The following is a 20,009-nucleotide window of genomic DNA, read 5'->3' as shown; positions in this document are numbered from 1 at the left end:
TATCTGTTCTATGGTAAGTTCTAATTATTTTCATGAATGAATATGGGAAGTGTACAGCAGAAACATACCATAGGGTCTTGGAAGTGGCAGTTCCTAATGGTGACTGTCATCCCTGTATTCCTAGCATCAGCATTTTTCTGAGTGAGGATGAATGCACCACAGGGCACAGTGAGGGGAACTAGTTTGAGGAGGTCAGCGGTTCTCTGATGATTCACAGAGACTTAGACGTCGGCAGGTGCATGGAACCCCATTCCTGGGTTCAGCAAAGCACCTGTGTGCCAGGCTAGCTCCCCAAGCTCCAGCTTTGTCGTTTGCCCTGAGTAGGGAGAGCAGAAAGATTCTTCACTGAAACCCTGACCATGGAGCAGAGATTTTTTTAAAAAAAATGCTGGCTGGCAGGAGAAAAAGGTCAAATAGCTTATTATTTTTCTCCTGAAACCAATCCAAAGAGCATGTCACAGGGAAAAGCCACAAGAAAGCATGTGGACTTTCCCAGCTACAATGACTAACAGCTGCTCCTACTTTTAGTAGCCTCTGTGGGCTTGAATGTGACCCCTTGTTCTACAGAAACACAGACACAGAGACATTCCTTCCTTCTAAGCCCCAGCCACCCACAAAGGTGGACCAAGTTGGTTTGGCTTTACAAGCAGTGTTGGAGCAGAAAAGATAAATAATTTGTCTCTTTGGAACTTCTCCTGTGTTCATAGAGAAGGACATGATTAAGCACTTTCTTGGTCCAGGCATTATCTATGTATTAGGAACCCAGGGACCCATAGATTAAAATAGAGGACACAAGCAAGACCAATAATTGCAATAGATTAGGTAAATACTTGTTTAGGGCCAACATCAATGCTGTAGAAATGAAGGAAAGGGCCCCTGATCTGGGTTCTGCGGGATGGGTAGAAGGAGAAGGGTAAGACCCTGCAGAGAAAGGAAACAGCTTGTGCAAAGACCCAGAATTTGGCCTGTGGTGAAAGGGAAGGTCCCTGAAAAGCAGCTCAGCCTTTCTGGAATCAGGATGCCTGAGACGAGAGAGGAGGGTTGAAGCCGGAGCGAGAAGGGTCAAGCCACGACCCACCCCAGATGAGCACACTGAGGGACAGAAGGAAGCTCTAGAAGGATTCTCAGCAGAGACGAGACCAACTGCATTGGCATTTCAGGCTTTGGCATGAGGGCGCAGGGTGGATTAGAGGTGTGAGAGAGTGGGCTTAAAGCCCATCTGGGAGCCCTGCAGTGTCCAGGCCAATGTTTTAAGAACCTGAAGAGGCGTAATGCCAATTAGGATGGTGAGGAGGGGGATGGAACGTAAGGTAGACAGAGGAGCCAAGGATGACTTCCATGTTTCTGTTCAATCTGCTGAGCCAAAATTCAATGCCTTGAAGTCATGTACCATTGTGTAATCAGTTTCAGGGTATTGCAAGCAGCTAGCACAATGTCTTGCATGGACTGGATCTTCGATAAAAGTTAGTTCAAGGATGAGAGGATGAATAAGTGAGTGAATGAATGAATGAAATCTTCCTCTAACACCTCTCTCAGGGTGTCGCTGCTATCTAGGCAACATTGGTTACCACATCTCCTCCTAGCTTCTTTCTAGAGAAAGTGGAAGCCCTAAACAGATGAGGGAGACAGGAACTTCAGTTTGCTCAGACTAGAAATCCCCCTTCTTCTCTGAGGAAGACCCAGCTGGAGCCAGTAGAGATAGAGAGAACTCTGGGCAGGAAGTGGGGTCCTGGTCACTGCCCTGGCCTCGGCCATCTGCCTCTAGGGCTCCTGGGACACGTTGGGGATTTCTTTACGTTGCTGGGGCCTGGGCATGGGAGGCATGACCTGGTCGTGGGAAGTGCTCTGAATGTGTGTTCTGGTTCAGTCACGTGATCACTGACCCTCAGGAGGGTGACTGCACACAGTCGCTGTACAGATCTACAGAGGCAGGGCTGGCTGTTGAAAATACTTATTGCAGATAAATTCAATGTTAAGAGTTTGTGTGTAAGAACAGTGTAGCAAAAAACAAGTAAAAGCCCCAGATTTAGAGCTTTGCTTCTGTGGTTTGCTATTCCCGTGTCCCTGGCCAAGTTGCTTCACTCCTCTGAACCTTAGGTTCTGAACTGTGAAACAGAAAGATAGGGCACCTGTTACAGCAGGCTGTGGAGAGAGCAGAAATGGGAGACAATGTGCAAATAAACTTGATCACCTAGAAAAGGCAGCACACCTCGAATTGAGTACTGGGCAAGGCAACATGAGCTTGGCTCTTCTTTGGACCAGACTGCTCACTGGCCATTCTGTGCGCACCGACAGGTGTCTCTGAAGGTTTGGAACAGGCATGTGAATGACCAACAGTTAACATGCCCGTGCCTCGGTTTCCCTCCTTAATGCCTCAGATGGCCCAAATGACATCTGTAAAGAGCTCTGTGGCTAGCATCTGACCAAGGCATATGACCCTCTCCAGGCAGCTTCTTCAAGTTTAAAGGTATGAAGTAAGATAGACTGTATGAGTTTTTTGAGGGTTCTTAAATTGATTTCAGAGATAGAGATAGATAGATAGATAATAGATAGATAGATAGATAGATAGATAGATAGATAGATAGATAGATAAATAGATAGATTTGTGTTCCACTTATTTATGCATTCATTGGTTGATTCTTATATGTGCCTCAACTGAGGATTGAACCCCTAACCTTGGTGTATTGGGATGACACTTTAACCATCTTAGCTACCCTACCAAGGCAATGACTGTAAGAGTTTTATCCAGAATCCATGCTCAGAGATTCTCCAAATCCCGTATCAAAGGCTCCTGTTATTTCAAATACCTTGTGGTAGAGGAACAACTCTTTCCCAGAAAAGAAGTCAGAGACCTAAGCTTCAGCCTGAGCCCTGGTCACTAGTTTGCTGTGTGACTTCAAGCAAGTCACTGCTTTCTCTATACTATGGGATCTTCAATCTGCAAAATTGTCTTGGGTGCCATGGTCTCTCCCATGCTTTCCCATTCTCAGCCTAGACATGCAATGCTCATGTCAACCAACCATCTTACTGGTGGCTGAACTCACTGGGGCAAGGGTGGTCTCTTAAGGGTGTAGGAATCCTAAGCTCTGATTGGCATGGAAAAAGGCTATAAGCAAAGAGTAAGCGTTTAGAGTCAGAGTTGACTCTTTTTTTTTTTTTTTATATCCTCTCCCGAGGACATTTTTGCATTTATCTTCAGAGAGAGCAGGAGGGAGAGAGGGGGCAAGAGAGAGAGAGAAATATTGATGTGAAAGAGCCACCCGCACGACCCCAACCAGGGCCTGGGTCAAACCGAAACTGAGGCACGTGCCTTTAGTGGGAACCAAACCCGGGACTCTCTGGTCCACGGGCTGATGCTCTAACCGCTGAGCCATACTGGCCAGAGCCAGAGTTGACTCTTGATTTCCCCAAGGGACTGAATCCAGAAGCTCCCAGAAAGGGGGAAGGCCTGTTTGTTTTGCAAATTGCAGATAACGGGAGAGAAAGCTTTTCTGACTTTTCTTTTCCTAGAAGGCCTAGACACTGATACCACCCCTGGAAAAATAGGTGTCATCCTTCAAAGGGGGGTGTCTGCCAGTTTGTCTGCCAGTTTAGATGATGACAAGTCTCCAGAGATAAAAATGAAATGAAAGAAAGGATAAATGGAGAACTAGAAAAAAAAAAAGACTCCAAGAAAAAAAATGAGCAACGGAAGCTAATGACCAGAAAGGGAACCAGTCTGGATGCTTGGCCTGGAGCAGTGAAGATAAAAATTATATTGCAAAACACATCCGAGAAACAGAAATGAGGAGGATGCGGTTTTGGCCACGATAGGAGAGCAGACCCTCCAGCAGACCTCATGGGGTTTCAAGTCTGGTTGCCAGGACCCACTTTCTTGCCAAGATGCTTAGCAAAGCAGTATGGGAGAGTCCAAACGGGGCTGGTCATAGATGCAAAACACCCACTTTCTGATCCTTGCCCTGTTGTCTTCTTGTCCTTGACATTGGGCAGGTCATTTGACCTTTCTATGTGATGATATGATTGTCTCTGACCTGCTCCTTCTGCAGGGTTGTTATGGGTATGAAGTGAAATGATACTAATGCTGACACTATGGCATGAAGCTTAATACTCCATCCAGTGGGGAATTTCCAAAACTGAGATATTTCCTTCCTCTGCAGCTGCCTAGGAAGCGAAGAAGTGATGGAACAAACAAAACCCAGAACTATAAAAAAGATTCAGAGATTTATCATTTCCCCTTTGCAGATAAAGTCCCAAGATAGCCAACCACTCAGCCAAAGTAACACAGTGAGTCAGTGGGAGGGGTGAGTCTGCTGGGTGGATGCCCAGTCAAAGCACAGTCAAAATACAGGAACCACATTTTTTTTAGATTTTGAACCCTTTGTTTATCTGAGGTCTAACCATCCCCAGGCTTTCAATTAATTAATTAATTAATTCATTAATTCATTCATTCAGCAAATATGTGTCTAGTACAGAGCTCATGTTCAGCACAGACTAGGCATTTTATTACTGCTTGTCAAGTGAATAGATCAATGAATGGTGAGTAAATGAACGGATGAATGCTAGCCCTATCCTAGGTGCTGAAATAGAGTAATTACAGAGGTAGATTCTACCTATCCTCGCTTATAGTGTGGTGAAGACATACATATAAGTGACCTTTAAAATACAGAGTGAGCCCTGGCCGGTTTGGCTCAGCGGTTAGAGCATCGGCCTGGGGTCCAGAGAGACCCGGGTTCGGTTCCCACTAAGGGCACGTACCTTGGTTGCAGTTTGTCCCCGGCCCTGGTTGGGTTGTGTGGGTGGCAACCACTCGATGTGTCCCTTTCACATCAATGTTTCTCTCTCTCTCTCTCTCCCTCCCACTCTATCTGAACAAAATATTGAAAAATGTTCTCGGGTGAGGATAAAAAAAAAAAAAAAATACAGAGTGAGACCAAGTCCTGTAAAGAGCAAAGTGTAGAGTTTTAAGGGAAGACAAAGGATTGTGTGTCCAAAAAGGTTTCTTAGAGAAGTTGCAGGTATCTTTCCAGGCAAAGGGAACCATTCATGCAAGGGCCATATTCTGGGAAAGATAAGCCACTTGGTGTTACTACAGCCTAAGGTATTTAAAAGGAGTGATTCATGAGTGAGATATGGACTGAATGGTAGGCTGGGCCCAGGCCAGGTCTGTTGATGGCCATACTAAGAAGTTGGGCTCTATCAAGTAGGTAGGAAGAGCTGCTAAAGCCTTTTTAGCAGCTAAGATGGTTGGCTTGGGGTAGATCAATTGCCATCAGTATAAAGGATGGACTGGATGGTTGAATTTCTCTTGCAGAAAATCACATTCAGCTGTTTTAATAGAACTCACACTGAGGCAGGGCTATTCGGGATGAAGAAGAGGAAATGCATGTATGAGATGCTTCAGAAGTGCAATGGACAGATCTTAGTGACCAACTGGATATGAAGGGATGTGGGAGGAAAATCTAAAGATGGATCTCTGTTTTTCAGCTTGGCCATCTGGATGAAAGGGCATCTGAATTCTCTGCAGCGGAGGCAGAGCTGGACATCACGTGATGAGACCAGAGACTATGGGTCAAGATTCAGCTGCACTCCTTGCAATCGGTACTGTCGCTGGCAGAGTAGGCGCACATGGTGATGGTGTCAATGGATGGTTTGGGAACTCTAAAATTCTTCCTCAAAATATTCTTCATAGACTCCCCACCTGGAGTGACCCCAAATAAACTAAGGAGAAAGAATGTGCCTCTGATGCAAATACAACCTTAACACCAGTCTCTATCATGTCTTCCAAACCAATTCTTAGGTGGAAATTTTGCATTTCCCACAGGGGCCTTTTACATCTTGGTTGAAAAGAAAATATAGAAAGAAGGAAGGGAGGGAGGGGAAGGAAAGATGCAAAGAAGGGAGGGTGAACTTATGGAAGTTGAGTGGTATCCAAGTGTAAGTGTCCAGTAGGCACATGAAAACTTCAGTCTAGAGCTCACCTAAAGAGTAATTTTCTGGGTGATGAGAGTTTAAATGTGCAAGTCCACAGGAAAAGGATTCTAGACCCAAGGTCACAAATTCCACTATAACAGGGGCCAGGCAGATAAGGTAACTCAGTGTAGGGACCCGAGGAATAGATAATGGGGAAATGGGGGGGGAGGGCAAGTTGAAATTGAAGGAAGGGGAGTCCCCGGTGAACCTGTGAACATAGGTTTCAACCAAAGGGATGGCCGTCAGTTTGCAAGTTCTTGTGAAGAGTGATAATGAAAGTATGAAGGGTTAGAGAAGACCAGTGTTTGGGGACAAACAGCGTGGAGAAATCAGCGACTGCAATGTAAAAAAGAAGAAGCAGAGCGTAGAACGAGAAGAGAGCAGAGCCCCAGACGTAGCAGGAGAGGACAGCATTTCCTGCAGGGACAGTGATTTCATGGGCCATCAGGGTTATGAAAGATTCTTTACATGTGTTAGGCAATGGGGAGGTCAATAATGAGACTACACAGTTTCCGGTGAGCGGTGGACCTAGAGGTAAGTGGGGATTAATTGTAGGTGAGAATGTAGTGATCCACCAGTAGAGATCAACTATTCAAGACTTTTTTTTTCCTACGAAAAGAAAAAAAGGAGAGAAGGGAGTATCTTGAGGAAAGATGGGGTTGGAAGAAATACCCTTTCTTTTTAAACAGTGAAGAAGACTTGAACATGTTGGTGGGAAGAAGGAAAAGGAAGAGTGGAAAGAGGGGGGTAGATAAGGCATCATGGAGGGTGCCAGGTTCCGGAAAATGTTGCTGGAGACCGCAGGTATACGTTGATAGTGACTCTCGACCAGAGGGACCAGCTCTTCTTCTACAGCAGGAGAAAAGAGATGCAATATTGTGAAGATAAAATTAAGTTTTGAGCTGGACCTGGAGGTGATCATTGAGGGAATGCTTATCTCATAGTCTCTGATTTTTTTTTCTTTATTGATTTTAGAGAGAGAGGAAGGGAAAGAGAAAGATAGAAACATTGATGTGAGAGAACATCAATTGGCTGCCTCCTGCATGCCCCCCACTAGGGATCTGGCCCACAACCTGGGCATGTCCCCTGACTGGGAATCAAACTGGCGACCTCTTGGGGCATGGGTCGATGCTCAACCACTGAGCCACACCAACTGGGTTCATAGTCTCTGCTTTTTAAAACAAAATTATTTTATATGTTTTTTAAATTATAGTTGATATTCACTATTATTTTGTATTAGCTTCAGGTGTACAGCAGAGTGGTTAGACAATCATATATTTTACAAAGCAATCCCCCTGGTAAACCCAATACCCAGCTGGCACCAGGCATAGTTATTACAATATCATTGACTGTATTTCCTATGCGAGTGCTGAAGCCTGAGGCTGGAGCAAGAGACGTAAGGGAATGGGGAAGATTCGGTTGGAAGAAATAACTAGGGATGTGCGAATGGATGGCTGGCGTAGTCATCAAGGAGAGCAAGACTTCCAGCAAGCCCGGCAGCCTGGGAGTGATCAGGAATAAGGGGGATGATCAAATGACCTGGGTGTGGGCACTGGTGAGTGGGGACACAGAAGCATAGACATAGAGGCTCAGGATGGTGGTGAGGATGTGGTCTGGGAAAGAAAGGAAGCCAGGTAGGTACTGAGGGACCTGGAGAAGCAGACACAGAAGATGTTGAGTCGCTGAAGAGAAAGGAAGTGGATGGCTGTGGTCAAAGAAATGGATTACTAAGTTGAACACCATAAAATAGAGAAGTTCAGGCTGATGACAGAGTCCAGAGAGTGGTCATGGAGCAAGAGCTGAAATGATGTGGTGATGAATTCATTTGAAGAGAAGACCAAGGGATGTTAGGGAACTTCCTTATTAGTTCATTTGCATCCCCTAAACGTTTCCTTCCCTTAACCTTCCACCTTCTTACCCAGTCTTGCATTTATACAGTGGAGAGGGGTGATCTCAAAAGGTGATTTTAAGCTGAAGGGGAAGGAAAAAAAAAACAGAAGAAGGATGGCCGAGCATAAAGAAGACTGGCCTTGGAGGGAGAGTGACCAGATTCCAAACCCAACCTTTCCACGTTCCAGGTCCCTTGTCCTTGAGCAAGTCAACTTCTGCACCTCGATTTCCTCATCCGTGACACAGCGGTGATGATACCAGTCTCACCACATTGCAATGCTCCTGTTAGATCCACGTGGTTTAATGAATCGTAAACCACACATAAGAAAGTGTGACTGTGGTTGCCCAAGGTCCCCAGTTTTGAAATCTTTCCTCGTTAACTGCACACAAGTTCTAGAAGGCATTCAGTCAGTGCTTCGAGTCTATCATCGCCATGGTATGGAAACTGTAGACTGGCAAAGCTTGCCCTAATGTTTGGAATGCGAGTGCCTCCCAGCTGTGTTGGGAGCAGAGCAGGACAGGGACGTAGGCGAGGGCTGCAGCAGCGACCTGACGGCAATAAAGAAACGTGTGTGTAGTGGGTGCAGCCGGCCTGCTGTTACCTCAGGGCACAGGCGGCTCATCCCTCTGTGTTCTGTTCAGCTCATCACTACCACCCCAAGTTGTCCAGATTAGAAGGAAATCTAATCGCGTGTGTTTTAAGCCCCCTCTCCCAACTTCCTCCCCGGGCCGAGACGGTTGGGGACCGATTCCTTCCAGCAAAGTGAGAGCTGGGTGACCTGACCCGCAGATCAGCGACCAGGTCTTCTGGCTGCACTGTTTCTGTCACTTCCCAGAGGGGGAATGGTGGGTAACTGACCCCACACCACCCAACTTTTCTCGTTTCTTGCTCTAGCAATGCCCCCTCTTCTGCAGTCTTGGCCACGGTGCCACCCTTGGGGTCCCAAGGTTGCAGCATCTTTTGTTTTAACCCACAGGTTGGGCCACTGTCCCGAAGACATGACTACTGCATCCACAAGGCAGATCCAGATGGTCTTCCCAGCTCAGCCCTCACCCCTGACTTCTCGGCCAACCCCCTCCGTCTCTCCAAGTGTGTCTAATAATTTTGGACTCAAAAGAAAGGACTTTGATTCTTCTCCCCTTAGGAGGTCTCTTGATTTTTAAGCAAATGTCCACTGATCTATGTCTGCCCCTCTGTCCAGCTCTGTTAGCAAAGGGCGTCAGGAGGGCAGTGTTTCCCTCTGGTCACCAGTGATTCTTCTCTGCCTGCCTCGGGGACATTGAATGCCTGTCACGGCGAGTGCCTACTTCTACTGCTTCATCAAGATTTCTCTAAAGTGTTTCCCCGCACGGAACAATGTAGCTGGCAGCCCCCCTGGAAAAGGTCACGATGTCACCAAGCACTTCCCCTACACACACGTGTACACACACAGATCACCTGGGCTGATGAATGAGCACGAGGGAGTCCTGAGCAACTTTCTTTACCCCGTTTTAATGTTTTTTTTTTCTTTGTTGATTTTAGGGAGAGAGGAAGGGAGAGGGAGAGAGAGATAGAAACATCGATGAAAGAGAACATCGACTGGCCACCTCCTGCATGTCCCCGACCGGGGATCAGGCCCACAACCTGGGCATGTGCCCTGACCGGGAATCGAACCGGTGACCTCTTGATATATGGGTCAATGTTCAACCACTGAGCCACACTGGCTGGGCTACCCCGTTTTAAATTAAGCAGGGCAGGGCCCTGGCTGGTTTGGCTCAGCGGTTGTAGCATCAGCCTGCGGACCAGAGAGTCCTGGGTTTGGTTCCCACTAGGTGCACGTACCAAAAAAAAAAAAAAAAAAAATTTAATTAAGCAGGGCAGGGATTTTCAACTCTGGGATCTCTATGGCACCTTCTAGCTCTGACTCCCCACCCCCGGTCCCACCCCTGCCTTAACCCGTTTGTGCATCATATCATTGTTCTGTGCCTGATGCTAGCTAGCAATGCCGGGGATGCCAGAGTGAGCCACACAGACAAAGGCCCCTGGCCTGGATCCCTCCCGCATGCCTGCTGCTCCCACCCCATCACAAACAGCTCCAAAGACAGTGTGCGTGCCAAGTTTCTCTCATTACCTGAGCTCGATTTGTAGCAATGAAAACTTGCAGAGCAGAATCCTTTGGTAGTGCTTTGTCTCGAAATTCTTGCATCTCTGTCAGAAGAGATGTGTGTGCTTTGCAAAACCATTTCCCCAAACTTTCCCCCCTCCCCCTAGCCCAGGAAAAATGCCATCCATATTCTCTTTCAGATTCTCTCTCAGGCGCTAATTTATAGTAAGTTCTTTTGAAAGGAGTCAGTGCTTTGCCACCTGGGGCTCTGCCAGGAAGCCAGAAGAAACCAAACAAGCAAAGAAGGAGCTCTTCTGGGCAGCTGAAGTTTCACTTTTTCAGTATGCAGCATGTTGCAACCAAGGGAGAGACAGACCACTGGCAAAGAAGGATCCACGGGGCTCCTGAAAATCACTTTCTGCCCCACACTGTCCCTCCAGCACTTCCACTATCTTATCCCCAAATAGACGTGGGGAACTTGGGAAACCAAAAACCTTGCTTCTCTATTCTTTTCCCTGTCTGCTGTTAAACCATCCCACAAGTCAGACATCTGGGGAGAGAGCTTAGATACAATACAGCTTGACACAGTAAAGTTACAGGTTGCGATCCACCAGGCTTGGGGTGAAGACCAGAACCTTCTATGTTTGATCGGTTCGAGGGTACTGAACTATTTGGAGGCCTTTGCTGATCTGATGGAAGCAGTGAGCCCTCTCTCCAGAAAAATCCACAGGTCCCATAAACATGCAAGATCACCTCAGGTCCTTGGAGCCTACCCAAGAGCCGCGGGCAAGAACCCTGGTCTAGACAGAACGGACTGCTCACCGTTTTCCACACCTGACCAGCATTTCCCACTCAGAGCCCGTTGAAGGTTGTTCTAAGGGGCCAGTATCATCAGCATCACCTTGTTAGAAATGCAGGCTCTCAGGTCCACCCAAGACCTGCTGAACCTGCTGTACTTTAACAAGCTCCCAAGGGGATGTCTAGGCACTTTGAATTTGCAGTCTCTGTGAGTCTGCTCCAAAACGCACCCCTTCCCCATCCAACAATCACACCAGGCTCAAAACCTGCCGAGCCAGGAGCCCATCTCCGGAGCACCACCGAGGCTGGGGCCTCCGCAGCTCTGCAGTGGCTCTGTCGCTGGGTTTGCCCCAGGTGCCCTCAGCACACGTGTTCAGACCAGGATTCAGTGACAGGCTGTCAAGAGAGTGCTTCTCTGTCTACCACGTGCTCCTCACCCTCTCTGTCCCCTAGTACCCCCGCAGTTCAGCGCTGTCACAGGGGACCTCAGGTGTGCTCACCAGTCCCACGACCCCTCATCCCACTGCTCAGTACCCGTGGTCACAGCCTGTCGGGGAAGCTGTGGGCTGTCCACACTGCCGTCATCCTGACAGTGGGCTTAGATTCGAACCCTCACCCTCAGCAGCCTCCTCGTCCTAGGGCTCAGGTGCTGGTGCGTGAGGGCTGGCCCCCGCTTGGCGGAGACATCATTGCCCACCCCAGCCAACCTGGGCCATTTCAGGTGAACCTTCCTCTCCCCTCCCGTAGGCTACCCCACACTGCCCTCTCCCATATCCTTGGCTCCTTCAAGCAAACAGACCTGGGGCTGATCCAGCCCAGAACAAAGGAAACGCCAGAAGCATGGGGTGACACCCTACTTCCCATGGAAGCAAGCTGCACACCTGGCTCGTCCCCCCACCCCACGCCCCAGTCCCCTGCCTTGACCTCTGCACACAGTGGCTGCTGACTGGACGAGGGTAGTAGGACCTAGGGCAGCACGACGGTCACAGTGCAGCACGGGGACCCAGAAACGAGCCAACCCCCACAAGCTCTGCCACATGTCTGCAAGTCACCTCCGGCCTCATTGACTCTTGGCCTCAGTTTCCCCATCAGTGAAAGGGGAAGATGGTCTCTAAGGTCTTGCTCTTATATGACATTCTGAGCAAGAGTGAAGAAGGGATTTCCAGTCCTTGAAAAGAGAAGGATTGCAGAGGCCGGGACAGGCGCTGGGCCCCGGAGCTCAGCGCTAAGCTGGAGGAGAAGGGGAGGGAGCAGCTGCAGGCGAGGCCGGGGTGGCCCCCCAGCCGGCTTGAGGGGCCAGGCATCAGCCCGCACAGGCAAGGGGAGCGGAAGGGACCAGGGCAGGGGGCTAGGTGCTGGCTTCAGATGTTTCTAGAAAGCTCTCTCTTTTTCCTCTTTCCTTCACCCCTGACACTGAGTGGGAGTCTTGGGCGATGACAAAGTCCCCATGAGGGGGAAGCCAGTAGTGGTGGGGGTGGGTGGTTAGATCACTGGGAGGAAGAAAGAAAGGATTATTCACCAAGAGGAACTTTTTCTTTTTCTCATCTATGATTTCATGGGGAGGGGGCTCCAGGGGGACCAAGGATTCTGAGGAACAGCACATGCACCTCCCCTGGGCTTTTTCTCCCTTGAATCTGCCCCAGCCCTGAGCACGTGAGAGCCCCTGTCCTGGCCGGCGTCTGGAATGCAGGCTTGGCAGCCCGCTGTCTTCCAGGGCGCGGGGACTTCCAGAGCTGCCTCAGAGCGGAATTCCCGCTCCTTCTCCCCCCTGGCGGCCCCCCCATCGCACAGCGGGGGGCTGGCGGCTCACCTTCCAGAGACTTTCTCTTCTGATTCAGACACTTTCACCTTTGATCTGTTTCTAATCTGACACAGTGACCAAATCACTTCCCCAAACTGGTGATTCTTCACTGAAGCGGAGTTCGTTAGCTTCACAGACACTGAAGTCTGAGTCTGTCTAAATGCTCCCCTGCGGCCATGGGCCAACGGGCCTTCCTCTCTGCAATGTGGTTTCCTCGCATAAAAAGAGGAGGTTGAAGTACTTGGTCTCTACAGGTTCTCTGCTTCCTGGACACTAGGAGTAACATTGCTGAACCAGGGGACATACAGCTCCTCCTTGAGCAACGCAGGGGATAGGGGCGCCCACCCCCACCTGCACATTGAAAATCCACATAGAACTTTTGACTCCCCCCAAACTTAACTACTAATAGCCTACTGTTGGCCAGAAGCCAACAGTTGATGAACACGTATTGTGTATTCTATACTGTATTTTTACAATAAAGTAAGCTAGTGAACAAAAATATATTATTAAGAAAACATAAGCCCTGGCCAGTTTGGCTCAGCGGTTGGAGCGTCGGCCTGCGGACCAGAAAGTCCTGGGTTCAGTTCCCACTAGGGGCACGTACCAAAAAAAAAGAAAACATAAAGAGGAGCCCAGCTGGTGTGGCTCGGTGGTTGAGGGTCCACCCATGTACCAAGCAGTCGCTGGTTCAATTCCCGGTCAGGACACGTGCCCAGGTTCTGGGCCCAAACCCCAGTGGTGGGCATGCAGGAGGTGGCCAATCGATGTTCTCTCTTATCCATATTTCTATCTCTCTCTCCCTCTCCCTTTCTCTCTCTCTAAAAATAAGTCAATAAAGAAAAAATATTAAACAGAAAAAAGAAAACATAAAGAGGAGAAAATACCTTTATAGTATGTATTTAAAACACACACACACACATAAGTAAGCCTGCACCGTTCACAGATCTCCACATCTGTAGGCTTATTGGCCTAGACAGGAACCAAAGAATGACTGGATTCTGCAGGGAAACCAGATGACACCCTCAAGCCCAGGGAAAGTGACACTGTTAGCTTAGAGAGAAGTTCGACGAAGGTGAGGAATACCTTCCCAGAAGTTAAAGTGAGATGGTCCGGGATGACTTGTGAAGTTGCACTTTCCATTCCTGAAGTATCGTGCTCACTCAAGAAGAATGGACTGAGTCATTGGCAGAGCACCGAGCCAAACACAGAGAGTGAGCCACGTGGACGGGGCGGGTTGCTTAGCAAGACTCAGGCAGAATGGAAATGAGGCTCCGAGACAGGTAGAAGCAAAACCGCGTGCAAACTGATGTGTTCTCTGCTCCTTCTGTCTTTCTGGAGTGATGCCCAAGAGTGGGCCCTGGTGAGCACTGAGTACCACCAGCTATTCCTTTGCTTCGCCATTACTGCCAATTACTAAGGACCAGACACAGTCATTGGTTCAATATAAACTGTTTCTTATCACAGATGGAGTGACTGGCAGGTTGTCTTCCAAGAAGGGCCATGTGTTTTATAGACACTCTCTCGGTGGCCCTTTAATGAAGAAGAGGCATTGCATCCTCCCCTGTCCACAGGGCAGAGGTGAAGCAAGGCTCCGAAGCACAAGGCAGTGGAGCGGGGCTGCCAGCCTCTTCTCTGCCTTTCACATGCCTTAAGGAATCCTATCATATTTGTAAAAGGAAAGAGACCGCTGAAATGAATCCCAAGGACTTTGGGGTTTCTCTGACTATGCTTCTGTGGTCTCTGAGGACATCTAAGGCAGAGCTGCAGCCCCAGAGCAGGCATTGTAGTTCCCATAACGCTGTTCCTCTGCTCACTCAGGCTCCCTGGGCTCCCCAAAGAAGCTGAGATCCCAGCCCCCTCCGCAGGGCCAGACTTGCTGCTGACCACAGGCTCCGAGGGCACAGTGACTCCACCACCAGGAATGCCTCTCAGCTCCTCTCTGGTTGCCCCCTAGTTTGCAAGGTGCTGGGGTTAGATGCATAACCAGGCATCCGGTGGGAGGACAGGTCCACATTTCATCCCAACCAAGTCATGGTGGTGACAGCAGAGACACAGGGCTTTCTGCTCAGGAGAACGTGGGCAGGTTTCTTAACTCCTCTGTGCCTCGGTTGTCTGAGCTGTACAATGGGCATCAACAACGCCTACGAGATGGGGTCAGAGAGTGGGAAGATTAGCATTTGTAAAGGGTTTAGAACATTCCTGACACAGAGCAAGCACTGTGTGAGTTTCTTATGAATATTTCTTTTGCAATACTACATGGCTTCTTCCAAACATCCAATAGTTCTTAGAATTCACTTCTCTGGTTACAAAATCCTGTGGTTCTGCTAAAGCTTCGATCACCACCCTGCATTTTAAAGAACAGATGGATTGAATACGCTGTTGGGGAATCTGCCAAGACTGCAGGGCCCCTCCCGGGCTGAAGGCCCTGACTTTATCTGAAGGTGGGCCAGGGGCAAGCTCTGAGATGCTTTCATTTCCCCCTCGACCTCTGCTTCCCTTATTTTCTGCAGAGTTTTCACTTCAGAGAAAGCAGAATCCTTAAGAATAACCCTCTTGGTTCCTGTCTGTGGTCACTTTGGATATAGCTGTGCCCCTTCCCCCCTCCCCCGCCTCCCCAGAGTGCCCAATCCAGGCCCACTGCTTCCCTCTCCTCCTTCCTGGAAATCCTCCAGGGCGCTGCCCTGGCCTCAGCACATTCAAGATTCCACTTCGTCATTCATTGAGGAGGATGCTGCCTGGGCCAAGCGCTGCCCCACCCACAGCACTGCCCCACCCACAGCACTGCCCCACCCACAGCGTTTACTATAAAAGGCGGGCGGAGCAGCCGGAGCAGCAGAGCAGCACAGAGGCTGAGAGCAGCTCCGAAGCCCACAGCTCTCACACTGCACCCGCACCCTCACCCTCCAGCATGAAGGTCTCCGCAGCACTGCTGTGCCTGCTGCTCGCCGTGGCCCACTTCGGCACCCCGGTGCTGGCTCAGCCAGGTAAGCCCGCGCCGCCCCCTGGAGCAGGAGGGGCACCCCCGGCCTCGCTTAAACAGCTGGGTTCCAAGGTCAGGACACTCAGGGAAGGGTGAGGAGGGAGCCTGGTCCCACAGGTGCTCCCGGGCAGAGCCAGGCGAGGAATCCAGCTGTGCACCCCACATCCAGCTCCTTCCAGAACCCCAGCTCTGGAAACACATCCTCCATGCAGTGGCCACCTCAGCTGCTCTCAGCAGTGGTTGGGGGCTGGGGCGGTCACAGAGAGGGGTCTTTGGGCTGAGTGTGCAGATGCAGTGAAGGGGAGAGGAGGAGATGCAGAGTCTGGACTGTGGTTCATTCAGTCCAGCTTCCAGAGACGTGGCTGTGCAGAGGTGGTGGGAGTCAGGACACTCACGACCGGGCATAGATTACTTGGAGCCTAACGGGGGACCCCCAGCTAGGGTCTCTGAATTTCCCTGACCATGCTCGTTTGCATTACTAGCTCCTCCTAATGATACTCCCAGGGATTATGTAGTTTTAATCGCTCCCCGTTCCCTCTGATACCACTGCTGTATACCCATTGTACAGCATAGGAAACGGAGTCAGCATGACCTTCTCGCTCTGCAGAATCCGAAGTGTTGGAATTAAATGGGTTCTACCTCTACTCCTGATTCCCCTTTGCCTTCTCCCAGCTAGTTTTTTCTGTTCCGATTAAGATCAGGAGAATTTAGACCACCCTAAAAGGCTTTTTTTCTTTGTTGTTCTATTTCTAGATGGCATTGGCCCAGTCACCTGCTGCTACGTATTCACCACTAAGACGATCCCGATGTCGAAGTTGGTGAGCTACAAGAGAGTGACCAGCAGCAAGTGTCCCAAAGAAGCTGTGATGTGAGTTGCCTCCCTGGTCTAGTTCTTCCCCAGAAAAATGGAAGCCTCAGATCCTAGAGTCAGAGCTACACCATGCAATCCCATACCCAGAGGTGCCCAGGGGGGAAACTGAGGCTGTGAGGGGAAACGCGACCCCCAGCGTCACTCTCCATCTGGGCGCTTATTCAAAGCATCGCAATGTCTTAGCCAGAGGTCAGGATGGCTCCCACGGGGACCCGCTTGCCCTGGGTCCCTCCTCCCTCCTTTGGGTGGTGCTCATGGCAGGTTCTTAGAGGGGGAGCTGCACCCCCAGGCTGACATCTGCATGGGACTCCATCTCACGGTGCCTTCTCTCCCCGCAGCTTCAGGACCAAACTGAACAAGGAGATCTGCGCTGAACCCAAGGAGAAATGGGTTCAGGCTGCCTTGGAACACCTGGACAAGAAAACCCCAACTCCGAAGCCTTGAGCACTCACTCCACGACCCAAACATCCGAACCTAATTTATTATCTTCTAACTCTCCCTGAATGCCCTCTGATAATTTTATTGTATTTTCAAAGAATATGAACTTCGTTTATTGATATGAAGCCTGATGGCTTAAGTAATGTTAATCTTATTTAAGTTATTGTTGTTTTAAATTTATCTTCCATGAATACTGGTGTATGTTAGACATGGAGACGTAGGCAAATTGCCTTCCTCTGTGAACTTCAATTCCATCCTTGAAATGGAATGAGGGTCCTTACAAAATTATTAGTGCAAACACTTGTTGTTTTAAATGCTAAGGTATTGCTAAAAATGTGATTGTGGAGATACATGTATGATGATTAAACAGTATATATATATTTTTGTACAAAACCTGACTTCTGGTGTTTTCTTGAAGGAAATTAAAATGCTGAGCATTTGCTTGGTGATGAAGGAGGGGTATGGTTTCGGAGGACTGGGCTCAGGTTTTAAAAGAATGTGACTGTGGATCTTTTCCTCTGGGTGGGCTCCTCTGAGTGTCTATTTGAAAATCTTTAAGGCAAGACCCAATCAGGCATTCTGCCCCCACCACTGCAGTCCCTGACATCACCTGCCCAGGCCCCAACTACCCTTGTCACCCATGTAGCAAGGGCCCCACCCCCTTTCTTTCTCACAACCCCTGAGCCCAGCCCCCAATCTCTCCCATAATCGATTGCAACTACTCCCAATCCCTGCCCCTTCAACTAATCCACCTCGGAGTAACACAGACACTGCAGACCTTGGGAAATCAGGGGCAGACTTCATGACCATTGATAAGATGGTCAGATTGGAATTTCATAAAGAAGGTGTGACTTGAATGTATCTTTGATGAGTGATGAGGTGTTTTTTTTTTCTTTAAAAACTACACGATTATCAAGAAAAAGAGAAAGAAGAGGATAAGCACATACCTAGAGGTAGAAAAAATGATGGCATGTACATCAAAGAGGGAGAAAACCCATCAGATGGCAATCAGGGTCCATGCTGTGTCAAGTGATGGGGCCGTTTTGAAAGGCAGGATGAGCGAAGGATTTTGAACGTGAAGGTGGTAATTTAGTGCTCCACTTCGTGGGTTAAAAGGAGATGTGGAAAACACGTGGTCCAGTGCAGGACTTGCCATGTTCAGAGGCTCAGACGTGAGTTTCAGGAAATGTAACTTATTGGCTTCATGTACACCTGGGGAAACAGGGACAAGGCAGAGACTATTGCCATGGTCCAGGCAAGAGATGACAGAGTGACGATGGAGCCAGAGTCAGCCTAGGAAAAGAATGAGTTAAACAGGGTGAAATGCTGAGTGTTGTAGCTGGAGAAGAAGGACCCGTGACCTAAGATACAAAAGCCCCTTCTTCAACCCGCATTTTAAGGGATCAGCTTTTCTGAAACCAGAATGTGCGGCTTCCCATCACTTCTCCCCCATCCCAATCCCAGGTGGCCGGAATCGTTCATTTACATGGATGGTCCTCTTCATCTTGAGCATCAACCTAAAGTCTCTATTCCCTTGCGTGGCACTTGACCTACCTGTGAGGTGTCTGACCTATGTAGGCACAGACAGTCCCTGCTCTAAGAAAAGCAGATATCTTGCCCAATGGAATAAATTCTACATGATACTGACCTTCCCCATCCGATGGGGAGATGGCTGCGGGGTCAGGCTGGACCAGGCTGTGCCTTTGGCAGCGGCACGAGGTCTGGGGAGAACCCTGGCTGGCAAGAAGGACACCTGGGTCCTAATTGCAGAATGGGCACTGGCTCACTGTTACGTAGAGCAGATTGGGTATTCCAAGTCTCCGTAAGTAGAATAGGGAGGTCGTGTGGTATAAATAGGAGCCCAGTGGGACCTATATATTCAGATCCGAGAGCCTGTCTCTTGGAAAACTTCACTTTCTACCAGCTGGAGCCGGAGAGGAAGAGGGGAGATTCGGCTTCCTCTGAGGGGTTTCATCAAAGCTTCACGCAGCACTTTCCAAAGTGCCCGGCTGTACCAGTCAGCGGAGAATTTCTTGGCAGCTGTGTGTGGACCTCACTGACCCTCATGCCCTCTCCAACAGCCCTCCCTGCCTGTCTCCCTCTCCTGCAGGCCACAGCCTCAATCGCCAGCCAGGAGTCGGTCTCTAATTGCAGTGGATGCCAAGAGGCCAGAGGCAGGGGAGTGCAAACCGATGGGACGTCACCATACAGTTTACTGAGCAGCAGGCCCTCTAATGCCAGGCAGATTGAGGCGTGGGGTCTGGAAAGAGGGGAGGCCAAGCGAGGGCTGATCTATGTGCTCAAATCCCCAACTAATCTACTCATATTCCCCTTTCAAGTCACATCTATTTATTTTCAGGAAATCTTGAACGTAGCTAAGCATGGGATTCCTCACTGCTTGCATAATGAAATGTGAGCAGAAAGCGTTGGCAATGGGCCCTGTTTTAGGAGGTAATACCAAGTATTTCTTTCCTGTTGCTGCCAAAGGTCTATTCCGGGAAATCTGGGCTTTTTCTATCATATTCTTTCTGCCTCTGGCCTTTGTCCATTTCCAAAGCCGCTCTGCAGTTTTTACTATTTCTTACAGCCGCACTGTAATTACAGTTACAAAGAATCTGCACTGGTTTCTTATTGCAACTGTAACAAATTATTATAAAGCTAATGGCTTAAAACAACACACATATATGATCTTCAGTTTGGAGGTCTGGAGCCTTTCTGGAGACTCTCAGGCAGAATTCATTTTCTTGCTTGCAGTCCTTAGCCCGTGGCATCCTTCCTCCATCGTCAAAGCTTCTTCAAGTTCATTCTCACTGTCCCTTTCTCTCTCCCTCGTCTCCTCTGCTCTGGCATCGCATCTTGTCTCTGACTCTTACTGTCCTGCCTCCATCTTATAAGATTTGTGATTATGTTGGGCCTGTCTGGATAATCCAGAATAATCTCACCAACTCAAGATCCTTTCACTAATTACGTCTGCAAGGTTCCTTCGGCTACATCAGGTAACAGATCACAGTTTCCAGGGCTGGATTAGGATGTGGGCCTCCTCGGATTAGGAAGGGGCATTACTCAGACTGCCACAGCTAGGAACCAGGCAGAAGTTTACACCGGGTAGCTGGGCACTGTGCCCTGGCCTCAGATCAGGATCTGGTTTGGTGCATAAATTCTGAAGTAACCTTGTAC

The 20,009-nt window shown here is 49.1% G+C and overlaps 1 protein-coding gene across 1 annotated transcript; it reads left to right on the top strand.

The window, feature by feature from the left end:
* Window positions 1-15,398: 15,398 nt before the first annotated feature.
* Window positions 15,399-17,184, top strand: LOC118634634 (C-C motif chemokine 2-like). Its single transcript, XM_036269310.1, has 3 exons — window positions 15,399-15,527; window positions 16,277-16,391; window positions 16,733-17,184. Exons 1-3 carry the CDS (start codon window positions 15,452-15,454, stop codon window positions 16,836-16,838), a joined length of 297 nt encoding a protein of 98 aa, XP_036125203.1. The 5' UTR covers window positions 15,399-15,451; the 3' UTR covers window positions 16,839-17,184.
* Window positions 17,185-20,009: the final 2,825 nt, after the last annotated feature.

The sequence above is a fragment of the Molossus molossus genome, unplaced genomic scaffold, assembly GCF_014108415.1.
Source record: "Molossus molossus isolate mMolMol1 unplaced genomic scaffold, mMolMol1.p scaffold_m16_p_19, whole genome shotgun sequence".
NCBI classification, from domain to species: domain Eukaryota; kingdom Metazoa; phylum Chordata; class Mammalia; order Chiroptera; family Molossidae; genus Molossus; species Molossus molossus.
The sequence above is the reverse complement of the archived record's forward strand: the minus strand, read 5'-3'. Positions and strand labels throughout refer to the sequence as shown.